The 22628-nt window shown below is 43.2% G+C and overlaps 2 protein-coding genes across 2 annotated transcripts in view; both read left to right on the forward strand.

Annotated features, from left to right (window-relative positions):
* Positions 1 to 22628, forward strand: part of TMEM181 (transmembrane protein 181) — a 282632-nt gene that overhangs the window by 175006 nt on the left and 84998 nt on the right. The window lies entirely within an intron of this gene.
* TAGAP (T cell activation RhoGTPase activating protein) lies at positions 7944 to 16605 on the forward strand. The gene is made up of 10 exons (XM_066315543.1): positions 7944 to 8042; positions 8470 to 8554; positions 8662 to 8715; positions 9300 to 9366; positions 10794 to 10966; positions 12019 to 12180; positions 12625 to 12734; positions 13416 to 13611; positions 14118 to 14235; positions 14426 to 16605. Exons 2-10 carry the CDS (start codon positions 8528 to 8530, stop codon positions 15601 to 15603), a joined length of 2085 nt encoding a protein of 694 aa, XP_066171640.1. The 5' UTR covers positions 7944 to 8042; positions 8470 to 8527; the 3' UTR covers positions 15604 to 16605.

Below are 22628 nucleotides of genomic sequence, written 5' to 3' on the forward strand. Positions count from 1 at the left end.
AATCAAAGCACCTTATGCAGTGCTTTTATTTTCAGCACATTATTAATAAGAAACTGAAGCAGAAAGAAAGCAGGCTATCTTTCAGATGTTGCATGGAAAATCAAAGGGCAAATTGAAGCATCTCCCAGATTTCACCCACAAAATCCCAACACAAAGACACCATTGCAATCTTTGCTTAGTCTGAAAATTCCCTAATAGGGGGATTACTGTGTTGTAGCCTGTTTACATTTATGGGTTGATTACTGAGTGCTGAGTAAGCGTGTTCAATTGTTAAAGTAATGACTTTTTCCATGCTTGTGACGTTTATTAGGACTGTTCCTTTAAGGCCAGAATGAAAATATTATCTGCATTGTTTATTCATGTCAGTCTCACAGTTATGACAGGTTTACATTGCTGCATATTCTCTTCCAAAGAGTGGGAATATTTGGTTTTGGAGGCAGATAGAAATGTTACAGGGAAGAGCAACAACCACTGGGACATAAGAAAGGCCTCTCAAACTCCTCTTCCAGCAATCCAGCTCTCCTAAAATAGCCCAGACAGGTGTCAATTACTATGGTATGTTGTATCTTTAAATGTTGTTTTGTTGAGTATAGCATTGGAGGTGATTAACTTAGAGCTGTAATAATTCCAGGAGATTAAATATGAAAGATAAACTCTGGAGATTTTTGTAAAATGCAATAACAGCCACTTTGCCCTGTTACATACTAAATGGAAGAAGGACCCCCTGATGTATCATCATCCTCGGTTTGGCATTACTTACAGGATAATGAATGCTCCTGTTTGTTCTCTGAATACTAAGTTCAATTAAGTTACATAAGAAAAGATTGGTTCACAGTGTTGCACAAGCAGAACTAAGACTCTGTAGCAAATATGGTCTTTGGTTTACACAAATGTTACAGCAGTTGCTGAACTGTACATCTTTTGGCTTAACATTTCAGATCTTATAGTGCCTAAAGGAAAGAGGATTCCATCTCTCTTTGAAAAGACCCTTCTCTTGAGGTACTTCTGGGGTATCTAATCTAATCTTATCTTAAGTAACTGTATAACTGATCAATGGATCTAGTAAAATTCAGAGCATTTCTTCTTAACTTGTCCTGAGAGTGAAGACAGACATTTCTTTCCAGACCTGAGGATGGGTTTTGTACCTGTACCAGTTGGCCTAGTTAAAGATATATCCTCCCCTCACAAACTTTCACGCTATTTCTGAATACAACAGTTTGAGTCTCTAAGAAGGCACATAGATACTCTTTTCAGAGGAAAAAAAATCCCAAAGAAACATACTCTGGTAAGTGAGAGAAAAGGTAAAGTTCAAACAAAGCTCGTACAAAGCACAAACAAATCTGTACAAGGAAGTGGAAAAGGAGAACAAATTCTTCTTTTCAAGCCTGCACCATCACTGAACAGGGAAATGAACATTGTGGCATGCAGGGTACCTTCTCTACATACTCCTTAGTGTTATCTCTCTGAAGGACTGTAGGACTGAAAGCAAATGCAGGGTCGAGAGCAGGCATCCACACTGGAATAAGTAAAGGCACCATAAGAGCACCTGATTTGCATGTGAACAGCATAAATTAATGGCCAACTTTGCAGGAATGCAGGCCTGAAGGGAACAGCCTGGCCTTCAGGCTGAGCCCTCTCCAGCAATGGGTCAAATAGCTGAACTCAAACTCAAAAGCATTTTTTCTTCCTCTGACTCCAGTCTCACAAGGGGGAGATCTCAGCTCCTGCTTGCCCTGCAGGGTGGGAATTTCTCCCTTTTTCCTGGCCTGGAAGTGTCACCGTGCTTTTGCAAATGTGAAGGTGAGGGCCTGGCTGCCCTGGCTCTGGGCGTGGCAGCCTTCATTGCCCTCCCATTGTGTTGGTCAGAGCTGGTGCCCGAGTCCATCCTGGCCTGCCCTCTGGGCGCCTCCACTCTCTGCATGTCCCTTCCTCCCAGGGACCTCGTGATGCCTTGCAGCAGGAGGCAGAGCCCGTGCCATGAGAAGCATTTGCTTTCAGAAATCCTCATAAGGTAGTCATGCTTTAAAACGGGAGAGAAGAAGTGTAGTGTTTATATAAAACACTAACAGGGCAGCTGTTGCTAGTAGCAACAATATGGCAATCACCAGCTAATATGGATATGTTTGTTTCGAATTTATCATCTTGATTTTGATGGGTAGCCAAAACTTCACAGAACATTTTATTTTGCAGTGTGTGGATGGCATGCACAAGGACAGCATGACAACAAATAACCCTCTTGAAGCATGAGGTCAAATGTGCTCAGGGGAGTTCAGCTGTGGTTAGCAGAGTTGTCCCTGGAAAGACTTGCTTTGCCTGACACTTTTTGCCTGGAGAATGGAATCTAGATGTGTGGTCATAAAAGCTCCTATTCTTGGTCAAATTAATGGTGTTGAGGACTTGGTTACTGGCAGTTGTATTTAGGAAGCAGGTACAGCACAGGAATGAAAAACTCACAAGGGCAAAACAATGATAAAGAATTTGGAGATGTTCCCATCAAACCCCTGGGGCTTGGAGGAAGCCAGCTGGAGAGAAATGATGGGCAAAATCCAACGACTTCTGGTTGTTTCTCCTGGGCATCTATGGTAACAGCTCTGTTCATGGCACTTGCAATGCCTGGAGCAGCTCCCATGCTACCAGGGCAGTGGTAAGGTCTTGCATTCCCAAGCCTGCCTTTCTTTTCTGGTTTTTGTATCAATGGGACACAACTACTATGAAACCCCAAATTACACTTGGGCCAGGTTTTCTGGGTCTTATTCCAGACTGGCTCCTAGGCCAGTGCCAGTCTACAAGATCATATTTTATGTGAAAGTGAGATGACTTATGCCTGAAAATCATACGCAAGTTAGAATTTAATGTCAAATCCAGGTTAATTTTTTCCCCCTGATTCACATTTTGAGATCTGAGATAATTTTGATGCTGAAATTCAAAGCAAAACAGAAGATGCAGAAACAAGAGAAATATGAGCCTATATAGAAAAAAAATCTCAAAGAAAACATTTGTGTTAATCCTGAAAAGCAAAATTAAGATTTACATCTCTCTGTATTTGGTAAGAAGCATAATCTGCCCCTGACGTCAAATGAGCTTGGCAAAAATTCCCAACTCAGCTTCTGATTTGCAAATGAAGAACATAAAGAAGGAAATGAAGTGAAAAACCTGGTAGAGTAACAAAAAAAGTAAGCATATCACTTTTCAATATTGCTTGTTCTTGAAAAGAACAGATTTCAGACTGAATTACACATTTCTCTACTATTTTTGTGTAAATAAGCAAAAAGTTTAGATCTGCATCTGCTCAGCCACAAACGTCAGTCAATTTCAGTTCCCTGATTACTTTGTGCTGGTCACCTCAGGGAACCCAAGGAATGAGTAATTCCCAAGTGCCACAGAGATACAATAGCGAGCTGAATGCAGACACAGCCAAACAGGGGCACAGACTCTTTGGGAAAATGGCCCATACGCACCTGCTCTGCACAACTGAAAAAGCATTCAGTGGACCCAGTTACCTGAGGATGAGTAAAAATCTTTAGAGCTGAAACTTAGACTTGGAGGAAGCACCCATGAAAGAATAAACAAACTGCAAAGCAAATGCAACTGAAATGGTGTCACGGGAAGGGCACAGAATGCCCCTTGTGCTGTATTTATAGTGTTATTTTTGATTTGTGACTTTTTCGTGTGCAATAGTAACAGTGTGTAGAAGGGTGGTGCAATCTAACCCATACTGCAATCTAACCTTGATATCTAATTCATGATAGAAATCAGCTGAACAGAGCTGGGAAAAACTGAGTGTGTTTCACTTTCCAAAGGCAGGTTTAGCATGAGCCCAGACTCTACCTGACTAAACCTGTAGGAGTTTGGCACCAGCTGGGTTGACGGTTCTTGTTCTGAGTTGTTACAGGTAGAAAATAGGGAGTAGTCTGATCAAAAGTCTGCCTGGCCTCTTTTCTGTGATCAAACCCTGACCCATGCCTATGTATCCCACAACACACTCCAGAGAGTGGTAGGAAATCAGAGCTCCCTTCAGAAGGTATCTATAAATGTGGCATGTTTCCAGGTACCCACTTGCCACCTTGTCCTTTGAGTCCATGAACAAATTGTACAGAGCCGTCCCTTCCAATAAAACCAACCAAACAGCTTTCTAAGTTTGGCACAGCTGCTTTCCTTATTTTGGTAAACGTTCCTATTGTTCCCTGGGGAGGCTGCAGCTGTGGCAGTGAAGACAAAACTGGAATCCAATCCCTTTTCCACAAAGGCACTGATGAAGGCTCTTTCTGCTCTATATGGGCTGGAAAGGATCGCTGCTCCAGGCACATTCTGCCATACCCTTCTCGCAGCTATGCTCCTGCTGCCTCCTTGCTGGGATGATAACAGGGCAAAGGCGAGTTTCAGGATTCATTCACACACTCCCTCCTTCCTAAAAGCAATGGTGTCAAACATTTGCAAAAGTAATAGAAATGAATAAAAGTGAGCTGTGGCTGGGGTTTTCCCATTTGTGGTTTGATAAGGAGAGAAGGAAACAGACCCTCTCCAGTCACAGCAGATTTATTCTTTTGTTCTTTTTTTACACTGCCAACTCCTGACTTTTTCTAATGCCAACTGATGTTGCTCTTTCATTGCTATGGCCTAGAGTCCTTCACAGAGCCACAGTGTAAGTGTAAGAGAAGAAAAGAGCAGAAAATGCCTAGCCTGACTGGAGCTCACACAAAGGGGAAAAAATCATCATTTGGTCCATATTTGCAGCAAGCGCTATATAAGCCCTCTCTCCAAACACTGGTTGGGCAAAGGGTTTGGGAATGGATCACAAAAGCAGCCATGGTCTAGGAGGGGAAAGGAGCTGGCTGGTACCAGGGGAAGCTGAGGCATCAAACTGATGTTCTGGCTTCTAAGGAAAATGCTTCACATCTCGACAGTGTAAGAGGGCTGGATCCACCCAGGCTTTGCTGCTCTGCAGGACCTCCCTGCTCCTGCTTTCATTACAGTGAATGTAAAATACTTCAGCAGAACTAAGGGAAGCAGCCTAGTGCCCAGCAAGGGAAAAACTTCTACAAAGGCTAATCTTATAAAACCCTCGCAGATCCACTGCCTCTCCCAAGCCGTAATCTTTGTGTAACATCCAGTGCCTTTGAAGGACTGTGCATTCACTTAGTCAGGGATGGACTGGGAGAAACACATAGACTGCAAACAGTTCCAGGTGTACCCAAGCCACTTGCCATCTGTTCTCCTTGCCCTGGGCAGTGGCTGTGGTACAACAAACACATTGTTCTGATGCATCATGTTGTAAGATCTGTACCAAACTGAGGGAGGACCATAGCAAAGGTTTCAAGCCTGCAAAGCAGAACTGGGAGGTAGAGATGGAATCAGCCTTCTCAGGGAGACAAGTTGTTCATACAAGGGAACATAACTTGTAAACATCTCATATGACAGGCCTTTTCTGTTAATATTCAGGGTGGAGACTGGCTTTGGACACTTCATCTCTGTTACGTTTTCCATGCTGATGGGGAGGCTTTGAAGCTGCTCTGGCTGGTAGGTGTGACAGCAGCTCTTCTGACCCTAGAAGCCTGCACACAGCTCTGTGGTGTTTGGCAGGAATCAGCATGTGCTTGCTTACTGCTTTTCACAAAAACAGCCAAGATTCCCTCTGCGTTGCCAACAATTACTCTGCCAAACCATAGCATTTTAGGATGCCTGCTTATTTCTAGTAAAATAGGCTGCTTTAAAGTAATTTTGGCATGATTTAAGTGTTTGTGGTACACACCATAAAAGAGCTATTAAATAAAGAATGTTATCAGGAGGGTAAAAAAATAAAATTGTTTTTCATATGGGCAGGCAGGTCTATATGGGCACCTTCCACATACAATAGCCATTATAACCCCACAACTGTTAAAGGATGAGAACTAACTAGACAGAGATACAACAGTGTGTGCCAATGGACAGTCTGGTGATGATGTGCTATCAATACACCACCCATTACTGGATCCTCTCCTGGGAAACTCAAAGCACAATGCCCTGTGTACAGCCAGTGCCAGAACTGTAATCTAAGCTTCTGGCCTGGCTAATTGCCAGCCACTAAACTCACATTTTCTTCACAAGTCACTCATTTTCCAGATCAAACCCTGTGTCTTAATCATGAAATAGACTGAGCTCAGAAATACATCTGTGCAGAGTGCTGGAAGTGAGGGCAAGGCAGAATTGAATTGCACAGGTCCTCTCTGAGATACTTAACAGACAGGTATGTTTGGATATATATTTAACAGATGTAATGAAAAATAGATGCTTCTTGTTGAGGAATCCCACTGAGACTATCAGCAGGGGTGCTGCAGCTGCCAAGGAGCCTCAAAAGAAATTCTGAGGAGAAAGTGATGTAGGATGACAATATTTCTGCAAGCATGTGCAGCAGCTCATGGAATTTAGTTGGGAAATTACAAATGTCATGGGACTGATAATTAACAAAATTAAAAGATCAAATGTAAGTGTAAGAGAAGTGTAAGAGAAGTGAGTAAAAGATCAAATGCGGTAAATGCACAGAGCTGCAGACTAATTGTTCAAGACTGCTGTAAGTTTCAGCCCTAAACAAGTCACCAGACCAGTGCCACTACAGGAGCAGGGAAATGATGGGCCTCAGGAGGACTTAAAAGGTGATCTATAGCAACTACTTCCACAAAAGCAGAGCAAGTTTCCATTTGCTCTTCTGAACACATCTCAATCAAACCAGAAGTGAATTCTGCGCTTTGGAATTCTGCCAGAGTCAAACAGAGACCACCTTTCTGTCCTGCATGAAACAGGGTCAGTACTATACAGGCTGGGTCTGATGTGGTTACACAGAGAATGGCTTTGAGGGTGAATTCAGCAGCGGATGTAGCCATTACGTGCATCTGCAAAGCCCTGTGCTAAGACAGCCCCATCCTCTGCTCATGTTAAATGGAGCATCCAGGAGGGAAGCAGCAGAAAGGCCACAGTTTCACAAGCGTGCTTTCCACCTAAATCCACTACTGAAGGATTCCCAGCTGTGACTAGGAATTCCTGACTCTCAGCCTTAACTCTTCCTTTTCAAAAGATCAGCAGACTGACACTCAGAACAAGGTTGTAATTTGCCTCAGTTAATAAATCAATAGAAATAATAAAATGTATTTAACATCAAACCTTAAGGAATTTTCATAATGGCCTGGTAGAGTGAGTGCTGTATTCCTGATATGCCCAAGTCAGGGGGCAGTCAGTCATAGAATGATACAGGTCATGCAGAGATAGATTTTTCCAAGATTTTTTTATCTTTTCAGTTGAATCAAATTTTAATATATGCCCACAAATGTAACTTACTAAGATTTATTTTAAGCATGGCTTTTTAATTACATATTGTCATATATTTCTAAATTACTACATAACACCACTATAGATGTTCAGTACCTAGATGCTCAAAAACTACTTAGTACTGACAAAATGTGTGTCTACATCTGCTTGCAGACAGTAAGCTGTTGCAATTAGCTTTTAAAATATTATAAAGAAACATTTCTCTGAATCGTGTCTATTCCACCTCCCCGTTGTTTTCACTGTTCTTAGTGCAACTTGATTTGGCAGTGCGTCTTTAAACTGCCAAATCTAATGTCTCTGAGCAGTCAAAGGACAGACTGTACCCACTGCCCTTTAATGGTAAAGAGAAGCTGCCCACACTGCAGCCCCCTCTGCACAGCTCAACTCATGCTGGTGATGATAGCTGGAACCTTTACCTGGCAAGTGTCTCATCTTTTCCATCCATAACAGCTACCAGAGCTTCTTTGTTTTCTTTAAGGGGGGGAAAACCCAAGAAGCAGCTCCTCTAAAAGGAAAGAGGAAGCCAGAAATTTGGTAGTGTCTTGGTCCTGCCCCATGATGCTTCTTCCTGCCTGTGAATTTCCACCTGCCTCTTCTGCATATATAAGGCAGTACACGTGGTACACACTGTTTAGTCGCCTGTCTCTGTCCAAAGGATTAGTAGCAGTGGAGAGTGATGCTGTTTCTCCTTTCCTCTGCAGCTCACGGGAGGTGAAGGAGCTCTGGCTGGACTCATTTCTTGGGTAAGTACGACCTTTGAAAAAATCTGTGGCGTCGTGGTTGAAATCAGTGGAGAGCTTCAGATACAGCTGCACAGAGATGTACAAAAATATATATGGGGGAGAGGTGCACCCACTGCTAAGCATAGCTCATGGGCAGAGCTCACTGGGTTGCTCAGCCTCGGGTGTGCAGATTAATGACCATATGTAGCTGTCACCAGTTGCTCACTTTTTGCATGAATTAAAAATGGAAAGCTGATTTTATTTTGTTTTAATCAGGAGGCAGATAGGGCAGCAGGGCTGAATGCCATTCCAGACAAGGGCTTTATGGTTTACTCATGTGGGAGATCTTGCTGGTTCAGGATCACACATGCTAGATTGACTTGCAGAGAAGAAAGCCAGGAAGGGTGCAGTTTTACAAGTCTTTGTCCATTCCCTGTTCAACAAACAGGCAAACAAAAGGACTGAAGGAAACCAGAGTGTCCAGAGCTCCTCCGATCAAACTCCTAATGAAAGTGTTAAGCAGCTGTAATACTGTGAGTATCTTAATTATTTCAGGTCTGTCAACATAGCAACTTTGAAAAGCTCTGATTGCTAAATCATGGTATTTAGTTATTCACACTGTCTTTGTTTTCTTGCCTAGACAAAGACACTAAATGCTGGGAACATGGAGAGTCTGATTGAGTGCCAGACAGAGGTAAGCAGCCCTTACATTTTCCTGGATCCTTCTTGGGTACTGGTGTGACATACCTTAGCAAAGTAGGGGTGGCTCCTCCAGTAGCTGACGGCTGCCTACCCTCACCCAGGAGAGGGCAGAGATCTTCAAAAGCAGCGCTGTGCTGCACTGAGCAGAGGGAACAGGGCATTGCTGAGGGCAGTCCGCGTATTCCCCTGGCTCTTGAGGGGCTTTGCTCAGGGATCCTGCAGGCTTCTAAGTCATCAAGGTTCCCCAGAGGAGTTTGGGAGGAAATTTCCAGTGCCAGGGGAGGACACACAGGAGGCTGTGTCCAGCTGTGGCTTCTCTGGATCAGAAGTGCAGGTTGAATGAACACAGGGTTGTGACCTGCTGGGCACGACTGGGGTGTTGGCTGCAGAGTTAACCACAGATCCCTCTACTGGGCAGCAAGGCAGTGTCAGTTCTGGGCCGAGGCACCTGTTTAGAAAGTGCTGGGCTTGTCTGGTTGTTCCCCAGAGCCTCCCCAGATTTCTGCGGAGCTGCCGTGACTTGCTGGTGGCTCTCTCTACTGTGGCAGCTCTGTAACTGTAACATGCTTTTTGCAGGCTGATGCCAAGAAATATCCCCTGTCAGTCCCAGCAGATACTGAAGACAGACTTTGCCTCTCAAATGGTGAGTTTCAAAAACAAACTGAGGAACTGCCTTCTTATATAATGCTTGCAAGCTGGAGCTTGTGCAAAACCACCCGAAACTGCCTGCTCCCCCTCTTGGAGAGCATGCCACAGTCATCATCTAGGAGAGAGCTTAAGCCTCACTGCAAATTTTTTCTTTCCTCAGTGGCAGAGGTGACAGTGCTGGGTGCCAGAGGTCTTGGATTCCCATTCCGTGGTCCTCAGAGCCATGTTTCATTGTGCTCTCTGAGAGCAATGGGAAGTAAATGTGTTCCTTTCTCACTCAAGCATCACCTTTGAGGTGTGGCACTGCAAGCGAGTACTGAGTACTGTACCAGCTGTTGCACACCAGAGCAAATAAACCCTCTTGGCAGCAGCATCAGCACTTGTTTTTTTCTCACCATGCAAAACCTCAGCACGGGTAAACCACACAGAGTAGACCATTAACAGGGCAGGGTCAGATTTGGATCATCATGTCAGACCAGTTTTCAGGAGTATCAGAAGCTAATATTTTATATTACACTATAAGGTTAGGTGACTTTCTCAAATTTTTTTAACCCCTACCTACCAAGGTAGAGCTTATGCTAAGTCACAAAGAGAGGTTTTGAGAATTTCTGATGTGGGTAAGACAACTTCATTTTGGAGTAGAAGGCAAGACATCTATTGCAAATTTGCAGAAGGCAAATCCTTTAGAAAGCTTTCTGACAAAAGGTTCCTTCTCTCCCTGTTTGGGAAAGGGAAAAAAAAGGCACACCGCACCCCAGTACAACCATAATCTTCTAATTCCTGACCCTCCTCTTTATGAAGCAGATACAAAACCCATGCTAAGAGATTTCTAAGTGAGCACCTACTCTGATGCTTCTCTGGAGCAAGTATAACATTCCAGTGGCTGGGAGGCAAGCACTAACTCTGGGAGCATTGTCATTAGAGCTGGCTCCAGAGCTGGCAGAGCTGAAGCCATATGTTTTAATTTCAGGCTGTGAAAGAGATAAACTGGAGCCCCTACTTCTACTCTTGCCTAAGGCTGGGGCACAATCAGACCACATAGTGAAAATTGTTGTTATTGCCAGCTGCCCAAGTGGTATATTTGCCTCAAAGTTATCAGAAAAACTACTGCAGTATCAAAAATATCTATAAATGTTTTTATTTCTGTGCCTTGTATGTTCCCACTCTCTAAGAAGAAACAGTGACTAGAATGTAAAAAGCACCCAACCCAAAACAGGAAAGGTGGTGGCCTTAGAGAGATGGCCACAGTTTTATGGTTTAGGCAGTTGTTTCCCTAGCAACCCCTTAGTTGTCTCTCAGTTTGTCTTGGTTTGGTTTGAGTTGTTTCAACATACATCTCTGCACTGCACACAGATGAAAGACCACATAGTACTCTGTTTGGTTTTTTTAAAATTTTAAATCGATCTGTTGTTTTACTTGCAGCAGATGGAACAAAGAAAAGAAAGAAGGTGATATCGCAGTCATTTGCTCTGAGACGAAGCCTCACCAAAAGAAATTCCTCAGGACAGCTAGACTTGGGTGCCAAAATTCCTCTGTTTGGCCATCCTCTGGCACTTATCTGTGGGGAAGATGACACACTGCCCCAGCCAATCCAGGTAAGGAGGTACCATTATAGTGGAACTGATTACAAAGGCCTGGAGTGTCAGGACAAAGGCGAAATGGCTTCAAACTGACAGAGAGCAGGGTTAGATTGGGCATTGGGAAGAAGTTCTTGGCTGTGAGGGTAATGAGGTCACCCAGAGAAGCTGTGTCTACCCCATCCCTGGAAATCTTCCAGGTCAGGTTGGATGAGACTTGGAGCAACTGGGTCTAGTGGAAGGTGTCTCTGCCTAGGACAGGGGGCTGGAATGAGATTATCTTTGAGGTCCCTTTCAGCCCAAACCATTCTATGATTCTGTGGTACCTCTGACTTTAGTGTGAGGCAGGATACCCAGTACTTCTGCTGCATCACCCAGGAGATGATTTTGGTGTTTCTCCTACACACATGCCACTGAAAAGCTCAGGGCTCATCCCAGATGTAGGAAGAGTAAGGCCTGAGGATTTGTCCAGCTCACCCAACTTTCACTGGAAGCAACTTGGAGTGTAGAGAACCCAGGACCAGGAATGGAAGATCTGCTTCTTCACAAAAACATCTCTGATTTTAAAGAAGTAATTTAAATAAATCTTTCAGCAGCATAAACTTCCAAGGATTTCTGTACTTCCACGAAAACAAGGGTTCAGCTATGGACTGCCACAAAAAATACCTAAAAAATAACTTCTGGATAAAAGTAGTCTTGTAAAAGTTTTTCTATAGAATTAGCTTTCCCAATAGACACACATTTGTCTCTACTAAGTAGTATTTGCCTGGCTTGTGAGAGAGGGGATGTGAACTAAGATTTAAGCCATCCCTTGATTACTTCTGGAAGTAAGCATGGATGACTCCACTGAAGTTCGTGGAATTCTTCAGTTCAAAAAGAAGGTGGATTAGAGGAAAATAAAAACTACTTCCCATGTAATGTACTTAGAGCAAGAACTAGATACTGAACTAATCAGAGTACAGTGTACCTCTAGATAATTTTTTCTTCTGTTTCTAAAGAAATGCTCACCTGCTAACTTCCTTCATCCAAGTAACTATTCTTCCATTCCTGTCTGATTATTTTCCCTGCAGGATCTCCTAGGCATATTGTATATGAAAGGACCTTCTACTGAAGGGATATTCAGAAAAGCTGCCAATGAGAAAGCACGAAAGGAGTTGAAGGAGGACCTAAACAAAGGCGGGAGTGTTGATCTGAAAAGCAAATCTGTGCACTTGCTGGCAGTGGTTTTAAAGGTAATTCTGAGCTACACTGGTAAGAGGACATTGCTAATCTGTACAGGCCCAATCCAGTGCTCCGAGCTGACTTAGGTGGGACTCTTGGCTAAAGCCAGAACAAAGCCAGACTGAATTCTTCAAGCTTGGGGAGGTTTGGCCTTTTCCACCTGATTGTCAGTCCTACTTGTTGGGCTGCTGATTCCCTGAGGAAACTCACTTTGTCCTCTTGCTCAGCATTCTCCCAGGGAGCAATAGTGAGATTTCTTAGTGAAGGAAATGCAACTGAAAGCTGAATCGTATTACTACACAAGTGCAAGTGCACTTGTGCATTGCACTGCTCTGTCAGTGCTGATGGTCAGGTAGCTCAAGTCAACCTGCCTCTTAGAGACCCAGGTGACAATAGTACTCTCTCTGTGCTGAGGGGTAGTGTCAAAGCTTCATCTAAATCTCTTGGCCTTGCAGGATTTTCTCCGAAATATTCCCTCCAAACTCCTCTCAGCTGACCTCTATGAGAAATGGATGCAAGCTCTAGAGAAGCCAAGCAAGCAAGAAAAAATTGAAGAATTGAAAGAGTAAGTTTTTCAACCAGGAAATTTTGCAACCAATGCAAATGTAATGGAGCGGCTGGCAAGGCCAATGTCTTTCAAAATCAAGAGTCTCATGTAAAAGTTTGTCATTTATATCAGCTTGCTATTGTCCCATGGGGGTTGGTCTAGAGGGCTCCAGCAGCAACACTTCCTGAAGTCACTTCAGATTGCTTTATGAAACCACCAATGCAGGAAGAGGGCAGAGGCTGCAGTGTCTCAGCTAACACAGTCACGGTGCTGTGGGACAGACACTGACACGGCGCCTTCACATCTACTGGGGGTGAAGTTGGGGACATGGACACCACCACCGTATTTTGCTCTTTAGGAACAGTAGCTGTGGGGGCTCACTGGGAGTGCTTTGAAAGCCCCACAGCACAAACACAGGCATTAGGAAGCCTCCAATGACATCTCCTGATGTCATCCCATCTATTCCAGGGCGTGGGCTTCTGCAATGCTGCCTTTCAGTCAAGACCTTGTAATTCAAGGTCTCATAATTAACCACACACTCAGCTTCAGATGGGGATTTCTGAAAGATACAGCAAGTACACCCATGGCCCTTTCTGGAGGAAGTGGTGTTGCTCTAAGTTTCATTGAGACTTGCTCAAATCAATAAGCAGAGGCCACTGCACCATCCATTAATGTCACATTTTGTTTGTGTTCATGCAGGGTGGCTGACAAGCTGCCGAGACCAAACCTGGTCTTGCTCAAGCTCTTGCTCTCTCTGCTGCACCACATCAGCCAAAATGCCGAGACCAATAGGATGGACTCCAGCAACCTGGCCATCTGCATTGGCCCAAATATGCTGAGCCCAGAGATGGACAGCTCACTCCCGTTGGAAGTGCAGAAGGAGATGAATGACAAGGTGCCTTGAACTCCCCAAGCAACTGCTCTCTGGGGCAATTTAGAGTCCATAGGGATCCCACTGCCATTGCAGCAGCTGAACAGAACAGCAGCCCTGGACACTGGGGGTACCCCTCAGCTCAGGTGTCCCTCAGCCTGCCATGGGATGGGCCAGGCTTCCCCTCATCTCACCTCCTCTGAGCAAGAGCAGCAGCTGCCCTGCAGCCTCCTAAGTCACAGCTCCTGCAGACTTTGCATGTGGAGAGCAAGGGGCACCTGTGGCCATTGTCACCCCTGGGCCCTCGGGCAGCGAGGCCAAAGCTGTGGCTGATGGTGTTTTGTCTGTATTGGGGTAGATCAATTTGTCTGCAGCATAAGGCCTTATGGTGGACTCACCCTTGGACCTCAAGGCAGGATTTTGGCAGAAGCCACCCTGCTCTGTGCTGTCCTTCCTACAAACATAGCAGGCGGGGTCAGGAAAGAATCTTCAATATGTCTTGACTGAAATGGGCTGTTTTCTGTGTGCAGGTGACAGTGCTGGTGGAGTTCCTCATAAACAACTGCTCAGAAATATTTGAGGAGGACATGGCCTTTCCTGCCTGTGCCTTGACTGAGGAGTCACCAGAGCACACAGACAGCTCCACAGGTATGAGAACAGACTGGGGATGTCATCAACTGAGGCTGCTGGGCCAAAATATTGAATTTGATATGTGAATATATCTGTAGAAACACAGAGGGTTCAAGATTTTTTGAAGCCCTCTTCTGAACTCTCTCTGTGTAGTTTTCTTTCATCCTCAGCTGATCAGTGAAAACCAATATCTGCTTTCTCCCCACAGAACAACTCTGTGCAGCTCATCAGAATGACTCTGCCTATGACAGCCCAGATCCTGAAGTGGAAGGCAGCCCCTGTACCTCTGAGATGGAGCAGGCCAAAGGGAGGAGTGCTACGGTAAACAGAAAATACTCAACAAATATCTCTGCCCCCTCACTAACTTACTTCGGAAAGGACATCAGCACAATGGACAGGAGGTACTCAGAGCCAGACCTGTCCTTCCAGAACTGCCTTGATGAAACAATAAGGAAAAAAAGGCTAAACAAAAGTGAGGACAATTTTCCAGTTGAGCAGAAACAGCTATGGATGGAGGCACTGGAGGAACGTCTTGCAGGCTTACCTTCACAATTATCAACTGACTCTCTACCAAAAACATCCTCCAGTTGCTCCCTGGAGAGCTCTGATGGCTCAGTTTTCACCAGCTCCCCAGTAGTTTCACCCTTGAGTCCAAAAAAAACCTTTTTAACCAGGCCTCAGTCCTTTTCTACCAAGGCCACTGAAGACTGCAGTACACCTAGCAGGGAGATCAAAAAACATTCCATGTCATTTTCTTTTGCAAACCGCAGGAAAACACTAATAAGAAACCAGAGTTGGGGGGCTGGAAAACCCATGTTTTTTCAGAGGGACAGTTTCACAAAGAAAGAAGATCAATTCTCCTGCAGAGTTGTCCAGGAGGACAGCTGTAATGATGACAAATTATTGCCTGTGGAGTATCAGCAAAGGCCCCGTCTCAGGTCAGTTGATGAAGTGTTTAGAGAGGTAGACCAGAGAAACCCTGGGAGACCACCCTCTTATGAAGAGGCTGTTAAAAACTGCCTGGCCACTAAAGTTCCCTCCCAAAATCTCACAGTTCAAACTCTGAGATTAGCAGTGTCAAAACAGGATGTTTTGCTGCCTCATCCACGCAGCCACAGTGCACAGGACACGGCATATATGGATCTGAGGGATCTACGCAGTGCCAGACTTTCTGCAACAAAGGATTCTGACATGGAAACTGAAACCTTCAGCATCACTGTAGGGGTGAACTCCCGTGTGAATTTACCTGTGACTCCAGGAGTCTACCGGATGAGAGCCATGTCTGAGTCCTGTCAAAAGAACAAACTCGAGTATGTGGCTCGGAGGTGCAGCCAGCCAGTTTTTGAGGTTGAGCAGATCCAATATGCTAAGGAGTCCTACGTTTAAAAAGCCTGTCCTTCCTCTTGGCACTGTACAAAGTAAATATTGTAAAAATAGACATCTTACTGATCATTTGTAGGATTTTACTTTCAAAAGACAAAGGATAAGCTAGCTCAGCATGAACTTTTTTTTTTCCTGAAGTGTCAGTCAGCTTGGTATGTCACAAGACAACACAAGAGTTGTTGCTGGTGAAGACCTTTGTATCATTGTGTAAAAATGTATGTTAGGATGCTGTACATAACCTGTTGTGTGGGAATAGTAGTTGGCAGATGATAAACAGTGTTGTATTTGTTTTTCTGAAATGACAATTAAAAGGTTGGCAGGTCCAAAACCTGTCTCACCTTCTTTTTGTTTTCTGTTTGGTCACAAACCCTGTACCATTTTTCATGTTTGTACATGTGCCAGGCTGATGCAGTGCTTTGCTGATTTACTGCATTAAACGTGGGCTGGCAGTTACCCTGATGGGGGAAGAGTTATTCTGTCATCTAGGCCACTTCAGCACTCTTCCATAAACCCCTGTACCTGCTGCCATTCCATCGTCCTGCTCACTGGTGATAAGAATGATCTGACCACTAAGCAGCATTAGCATTGTACACTGAGCCTGGGGTTAGAGCCCTATGAGGTCATTATGGGAATGTATGAAGTAACCCTCGTGTCCTGAGGTGCTTTTAGACTAAATAAACTGGACAGGTGAAGAAAGTAAAAGCAAGAAAGGAAAAGCAAGAAAGAAAAAGCAAGAAAGAAAAAGCATGCAAGAAAGCAAGAAAGCAAGCAAGCAAGAAAAAACAAAGAAAAACTCCTACAAGGACATTCTGGATTCCAGCTTTAAATAGTTAAAGCTCATTGAAAAAAAAAAGACAAAAAACAAAATACTAGGTGGTGTCCTTATAAACCTGTAAAAATGACTGGAAGTGCAATGTGCTTTTGTGGCTCAGCATAGCCTGAAACCAGGAGCAGGGAGATGTTTTTCTCCAGTTTAACTTCACTACAATAAAACATTTTTCTGCATGACTGCTTGAGTGTCCATTGTCTGATTTTAAAACATCCAGGCCCTACATGTACTGCACTTACTTTTATACTATTCTACAGGTCTGTTTGAGTGACATAGCATAGGTGAGTAGCAGGAAGCAAAGTAAATGCAGTGTCTCTGCTATTGTTGTAAGAGGCTTCAGGCTGCAAATCCTTTCAGCCTTTTGCTCAGAACTAGATCTCTAATTTCTTGTAAGACTAAAGCCAAAACTTATATTGCCACATAACAGCTTTGCTAACAGCTAAGCTGCAAAGAGGTGATGCTGCTCCAAAAGTGAAACACATTAGAAATGGCACACCATCTTCTCAGGAATTATGTTTTCCAGGTGTAGGTTCCAGGTGTAGGTGTTCCCACGGCACAGAGAAAAGGGAAGGTGGGTATCTGACCTGACAGAAGAAATTATGAAAAGGACCATATTGGTAGGCTGCAACTAGAGAAAACATCACTTCTTTCAGCCACCAGAACAGTGGCAGTCTCCTTCCAAGCAAGCTGAATGAGAGGGCTCAGATGCAAAAGGTGTATACTTTCTAGAATCTGCATCTCCTGGGTCACAGAACCCCAGTGAGGCTTGAGATCCTCCTGTCTAACCTCACTGCCCAAGCAGAGTCAGATAAAACAGGTTGCCCAGGATTGTGTCCAGACAGTTTTTGAATATTTCCACAGATGGAGGCTCTGTAACATCTCTGGGCAATCTATTTAGAAGCCACAAAACAGAAAACACAAACCTTGAAACATAATCAAAACCCAATACAGCTCCTTCTTTGTTAAGTGACTCATTCTTTTTGGACAGTGAGAAGACTAAGTCTCCCAAGAAGATTCCTGTTCTGTGCCCACACCAGAAAACCCAGGGTGAACAAGCACGGTCACTTCACCAGAGATGAGGAAAGTCTCTCTTCAGGTCTAAGGTGTCCCAAGGCATATATGACAATCCCACTTAGAAAGCTTACCTGGGCTTTAATATTCAGTATAGATGAGTCTAAATCTTCCAGCTCCCAGATAAGAAAGACCATTTGGAAAAGACCACTTTCCACTGGTGGAGGAAAAAGAAGAGAGAGAAGCTCTACAAATTGTTAACAAAAAAGGGCCAAGGTGAAGAAGTTGTATAGAAGAGAGGCCTAGTCCCCTTCATCCTGCTCTTGCATTTCTTCAAGTCCAGGGAACACCATGATTAAAGAAAATCTGAATGCAAACAGACCCCAAAAGATATCTACCTCCTCATTGACAGATAGCTTCTGACTTCCTTCATCCCTTCAGACCTGACTGCTTAGTCAGCATTATTTTCATGTCATATCCCTCCACAGAAGTTATTTTTCTTCTACACAGGCACATAAGAGACCTCAAAAGCCTAGAACGACACAGGAAGTAGAAAACTTTGCTTTAACACTTACTTATCTTCCTTGGGCTCAGAAAACCAGTCCATCCCACTGCATTCTAGGATCCAGACCAACTATCCTGGACTCCAAGAATAAGGCTCTTTAACTTCTATATCCAATAAGTGGATTATCTGTTTTACAAGTGCTGTGCCAAAACTGCCTTTGACTCCTCAGCCAGAAAGATCAAACACCCATTTAAAACTGGAGATGGATTTTGGTAGAAGAGTTGCATGATGACAGTTAGCCTCCCACTCTCCACAAGCTCCTCTGTTATCAGTATTGCACCACTTGCTTCATACACAGAATTTTCTAATTAAATTTCATGAAGACACTCCAAACATGAGTTAGGAGGTAGGACTGGAAGAGGGAAAAAAGCAATATTAAAGCAGAAAATCCAAGCCATTGCCTTGTAAGGCAATGCTGGAATTAAGGCTGCAGATGCAGCTTGAATTCAGTTCCTTATGTTTGCATCCTGTGGTTGTCCTCAAACACATGGTGCACTCTGTTGTTCCCTACAGGATGCAGCTGCACTGGTAAGGAAAAAAGGTTGAGCAGCAAAGGAGAAAATTTTAATTCTGGCATTCCTCAGTACAGTTCGCCTAGCAGGCATCCAGGTTTTGGACATACAGCTATGTCTCATTTGCTAGGATTTGAAAGAAAAAATAGAAGAACAAATGAGATCCTCATGGAATACTTCCTTCCTTAACCATGTTGTGCACCAGCAAGTTGCAGACTTGTACCCTGTCACTTGAATTAGGATGGCAACTTACAGAAAAGTATATGATAGTCTCAACTCTATGTCCAAACATTGATGAAGATTGAGAGAAACATCATGCCTGCAGGTTTCCCAAACTGCAGGGATTCAAATACTCAGGTGAAGATTGCACATGTAGACACATCTATTTATTTATACGTATGCAAGGCTTATATTTATGTAAGCCTGTGCCTCATCTTCTGCACAGTCTGCAGAAAATGAGGCATAGGCTCTCTGTGTCTCATTTCTCTGGATTCCTGGGACTGAACTGAGTGCAGGTAGAACACAGCTGTCTGAAAAAACATGTGCCTTCAAATCATTTGGATATCTTAGGACCATAAGAATTTCCTAAAGCATCAAAAGTAGATACGATTCCAGATACTTAGGTTGTATAATCCTTTCTCTAAGTTTTCTCTGACTGTGATGTAAGCTTAGACTCCCACCTTACACATACATGATACATTTCAAGGTATCTACCTTGAATGTAGGTCTTTATAATCAAGGGCTTACATTTTTACTGACACCAGAGAAACAGTAACACTTGGGATTTTAGGCACTATCTAAGCCTTCTTTTAGGTAACATCTAAGCCTTCAAAAGAAGCCTTCTTGAGCAGGTATAGGCTCTTATGCTTGCCCCCCTCTAGAGTTTGGTGCTTTCTGCTCCATCCCATCATAGGAAACTCTGACTCAGACCTTTATCTTCTCCATCTCTGACCCCTTATCTCTGCCTCACTTTTATTCCCTCTCCATTCCCAGCCTCTATTCCTGACCTCATCCAGCTATTTCTCTTTTAATTGAACAAGCCCCAACCTTTGACTTGCTCTCAAAGTCCCAATTTAATTTCCTCTCCATCCCTAGACTCACTTCTCTCAGTCAGCCAGTTTCAATTTTCCCCTTCCAATTCTTCCACAATTTCCATCTTATCTGCACTGGTTATTATTGCAATAAGCTTAATTAAAACTTGTCTAGTCTCAGTCCCACCCACAAGCTCTGCCTTTAGTCCCTGTAAATACAGAGAATCAGAATGAGAGAAGGAAATTCCCACCAAGCTACAAGAAAAAAAATACAGAATTCATAAAGTCCGGTGATGACCTCAATTCACATCTGTAGCCATGGAAAGCCTCAGGTTGAACCTTCCATGGACAGAGATCCTTGAATTTTTGGGATTTCAGGAAGTGGCCTGCACATCTCTTGTGTGGAAATATGGGCTGTCAGCTATGATGGAAGGACATTTGGAGCTACATTAAGGTTAAAATAATGAGTCAAAATAAGCCATTGCCCCTGTGCCTCATGAAAGCAATGCACAAACTATGATGTAAGGGATATTTTCAGTAATTTGCTCATGTTCTCTGAGAACAAGCAGTGTCAGTAAATCTTTTTCTGCCTCTGCAAGCAAGGTCTTGGAGGAGAAGCCTTCTCACCTGTCTGACCTCTTCTCAAAGCTATTATCTGAAGGGCACTTATTTCTGGGAACTGTGAAAACTAAAGAGATAATGAATTTGCACCTGAGGAAGAACAATTTCTAGCCACTTAGCAATGAAGCACAAGAGAATTGTTACTGACTGTGATAGCTGCCTCAACATAACCCAAGAAAGCCCTTCACTGAACACAGTCACAGAACAGAACCACTGCTCTAAGTAAGATCTTTCTTCTGTATTTTCCTCCCATGATTGCTACCTGAGTACCCCAGGAACAAGATGCAACACTAATATAAAATTTGCTGGTACAAACATATTTTTGCCATCCATGGAAAAAATATTAGTGGACGGAATTACACCAACCTTGTTGCCCACACTTTGTATTTCATATTTCCCTCTTTACAACATGGACAGCTGGCTTTTCCTTTTGTGTGTGTGCATTTGGTTCTTCAGAGTTCCTTATAATATATATAACTCTTATATACATGAGTTCCTTATGCTGTATCCAGTTTGATGAAATAGGATTTGTAATCTTCTTTGCACACCCGTGTAACCGAATGACAAGATTGCATACCCTGCATTGACAGGTAGTATCAGGGAAGGTAGAGCATCCTGTTGTCACTCAAAACTATGCTGCTTTTGAGACTGAATCACTCTGTAGGATGTGACTGTGGTCCACAATTCCACATTTATAATAATGCCAAGAAATTTGGCGGTTTTTTGTTTGTTTGGGTTTTTTTGTTTTGGTTTTTGTAATGGAATTGTGTCTCTTCAGCCTTTTCCTTTGAACTAGATCTCTAATTTCTTGTAACAGTAAAGTCAAAACAGATAGTTTGGGGATTCTGCTTGGGTTATATATACTTCAATGTTAAAAAGCTAATACTGCTGTTAAAAGCTAATAGTAGAATTACTGCTTCATAGCTCAGTTCCATACTGTAGGGAGTTCCACACAGACGGTTTATACATAATGGTTCCTCTTGTAATATTGCTATCAAATGTATCCAATTACAGCATGAAAAAGTGTCACAGCTGATAAAAAACCCCATCTGTGTTGTTTTTTATCTGGGAATAGGAGTTCTTATTTCTGTACTGACTGTTCTGGTTTTGGTGCTGATACATCACAGGAGACCAGGCAGTTTGCTGCAGCACCACACCTGGTTATTCCCAGCTTGACTCACTCCTTGTTCATAAACTGTAAGTGACAATTTCAGCTTCCCAGAGTACCCAGGCAGGTCTCTTCTCCTGAGAAGAGAATATTACTTTCTACTACAGTGAGGCCACTTAGCCATCACAGGAGTGAGCTGTGAACAAATAAGAACATGATGCTACTCTGGTAACGTGAGTCAGACCACAATTACTGTGGCTATCATGTGTTTCCAAGAGGACAATTTCTGACTACAGGAAAAGGAAACCCACCTTGGGTAGGCGTTCTGGTTACATTTTTCTCTGAATTTTGTTAGCAGTCAGTCCTTATCACATGTGTCATCAGAACAGAGTGAAAACTTCAGAGGACCTCCTGAAAGTTAAAAATGCAGAAGAGGGAGCAAATTTTAAATAAAATGTCTGACAATGATGAAAAGAAAGATCCATGGGAAAAGGACAATCTTTTGGAGAAGTGATATAATCCTCATATGGACAGCTGATTATTATATATGTAGCTGTCTGAAATAGCTCTGTGGATGCTAGGTAAAAAATTGGTTTTCCTGTCTCTCTTATTCAGAAATGTTAACTATCTACTAGTTTTTTTCCTATAAATACATCACTTTTATTGTTTTAATCAGTCTAAACCATTCACTGTGATAAATATATCAATTGAAATCTCACTTCTGAGGGAAACCCATTCCAAGTTCTACCTGTTCTTCTGCAAAGGGAGAAGAAAACACATTATTTTCTGTTTCTAACCTGAGGTGTCAGCACATAAGTCTGAACAAACGGTTCACAAATTCTAAACACAGCTGACTCCATTGAGCTGTGCTTCCTCTGCTAGGTAATAATATGAAAAAGTTTCTATGAAGAGTTTCACACTTTCTAAACAAAACATGCCCTTCAGCCAACAAATCTATTTGCAGAACTGATCCAACGGCTGCTCAAAACTCTTCCTTCCTACAACCCACAAACCTCCCACCAACTTCCTCGACAAATGCAACAGTTCATATTCAAACACTGGACCTTCACTATCCCACGTTGTGCTGAAAATGATAAAATTGTATTAAAAAAAATTAAAGCCAAATTCAAGCAGTTTCCAAGTCAGGTGATCAGAGAAGATACTCTTACGACACAGATTAGGGATTTTTCTGTTCTTCCACATGTTTGCTGCACAGTCTTGGGCCATGCAATTCTCTCTCCATCATAAAGATTTAGCAAATGCACCTGTGCAGCTGTGCCTGTGATTCACCTACCAGATTTCTTCAGCACAGCTGGTGACCCGGTGAGAAAGCAACCACAGTATCATTCCA

This window comes from Sylvia atricapilla, chromosome 3 (genome assembly GCF_009819655.1).
Source record: "Sylvia atricapilla isolate bSylAtr1 chromosome 3, bSylAtr1.pri, whole genome shotgun sequence".
NCBI classification, from domain to species: Eukaryota; Metazoa; Chordata; class Aves; order Passeriformes; family Sylviidae; genus Sylvia; species Sylvia atricapilla.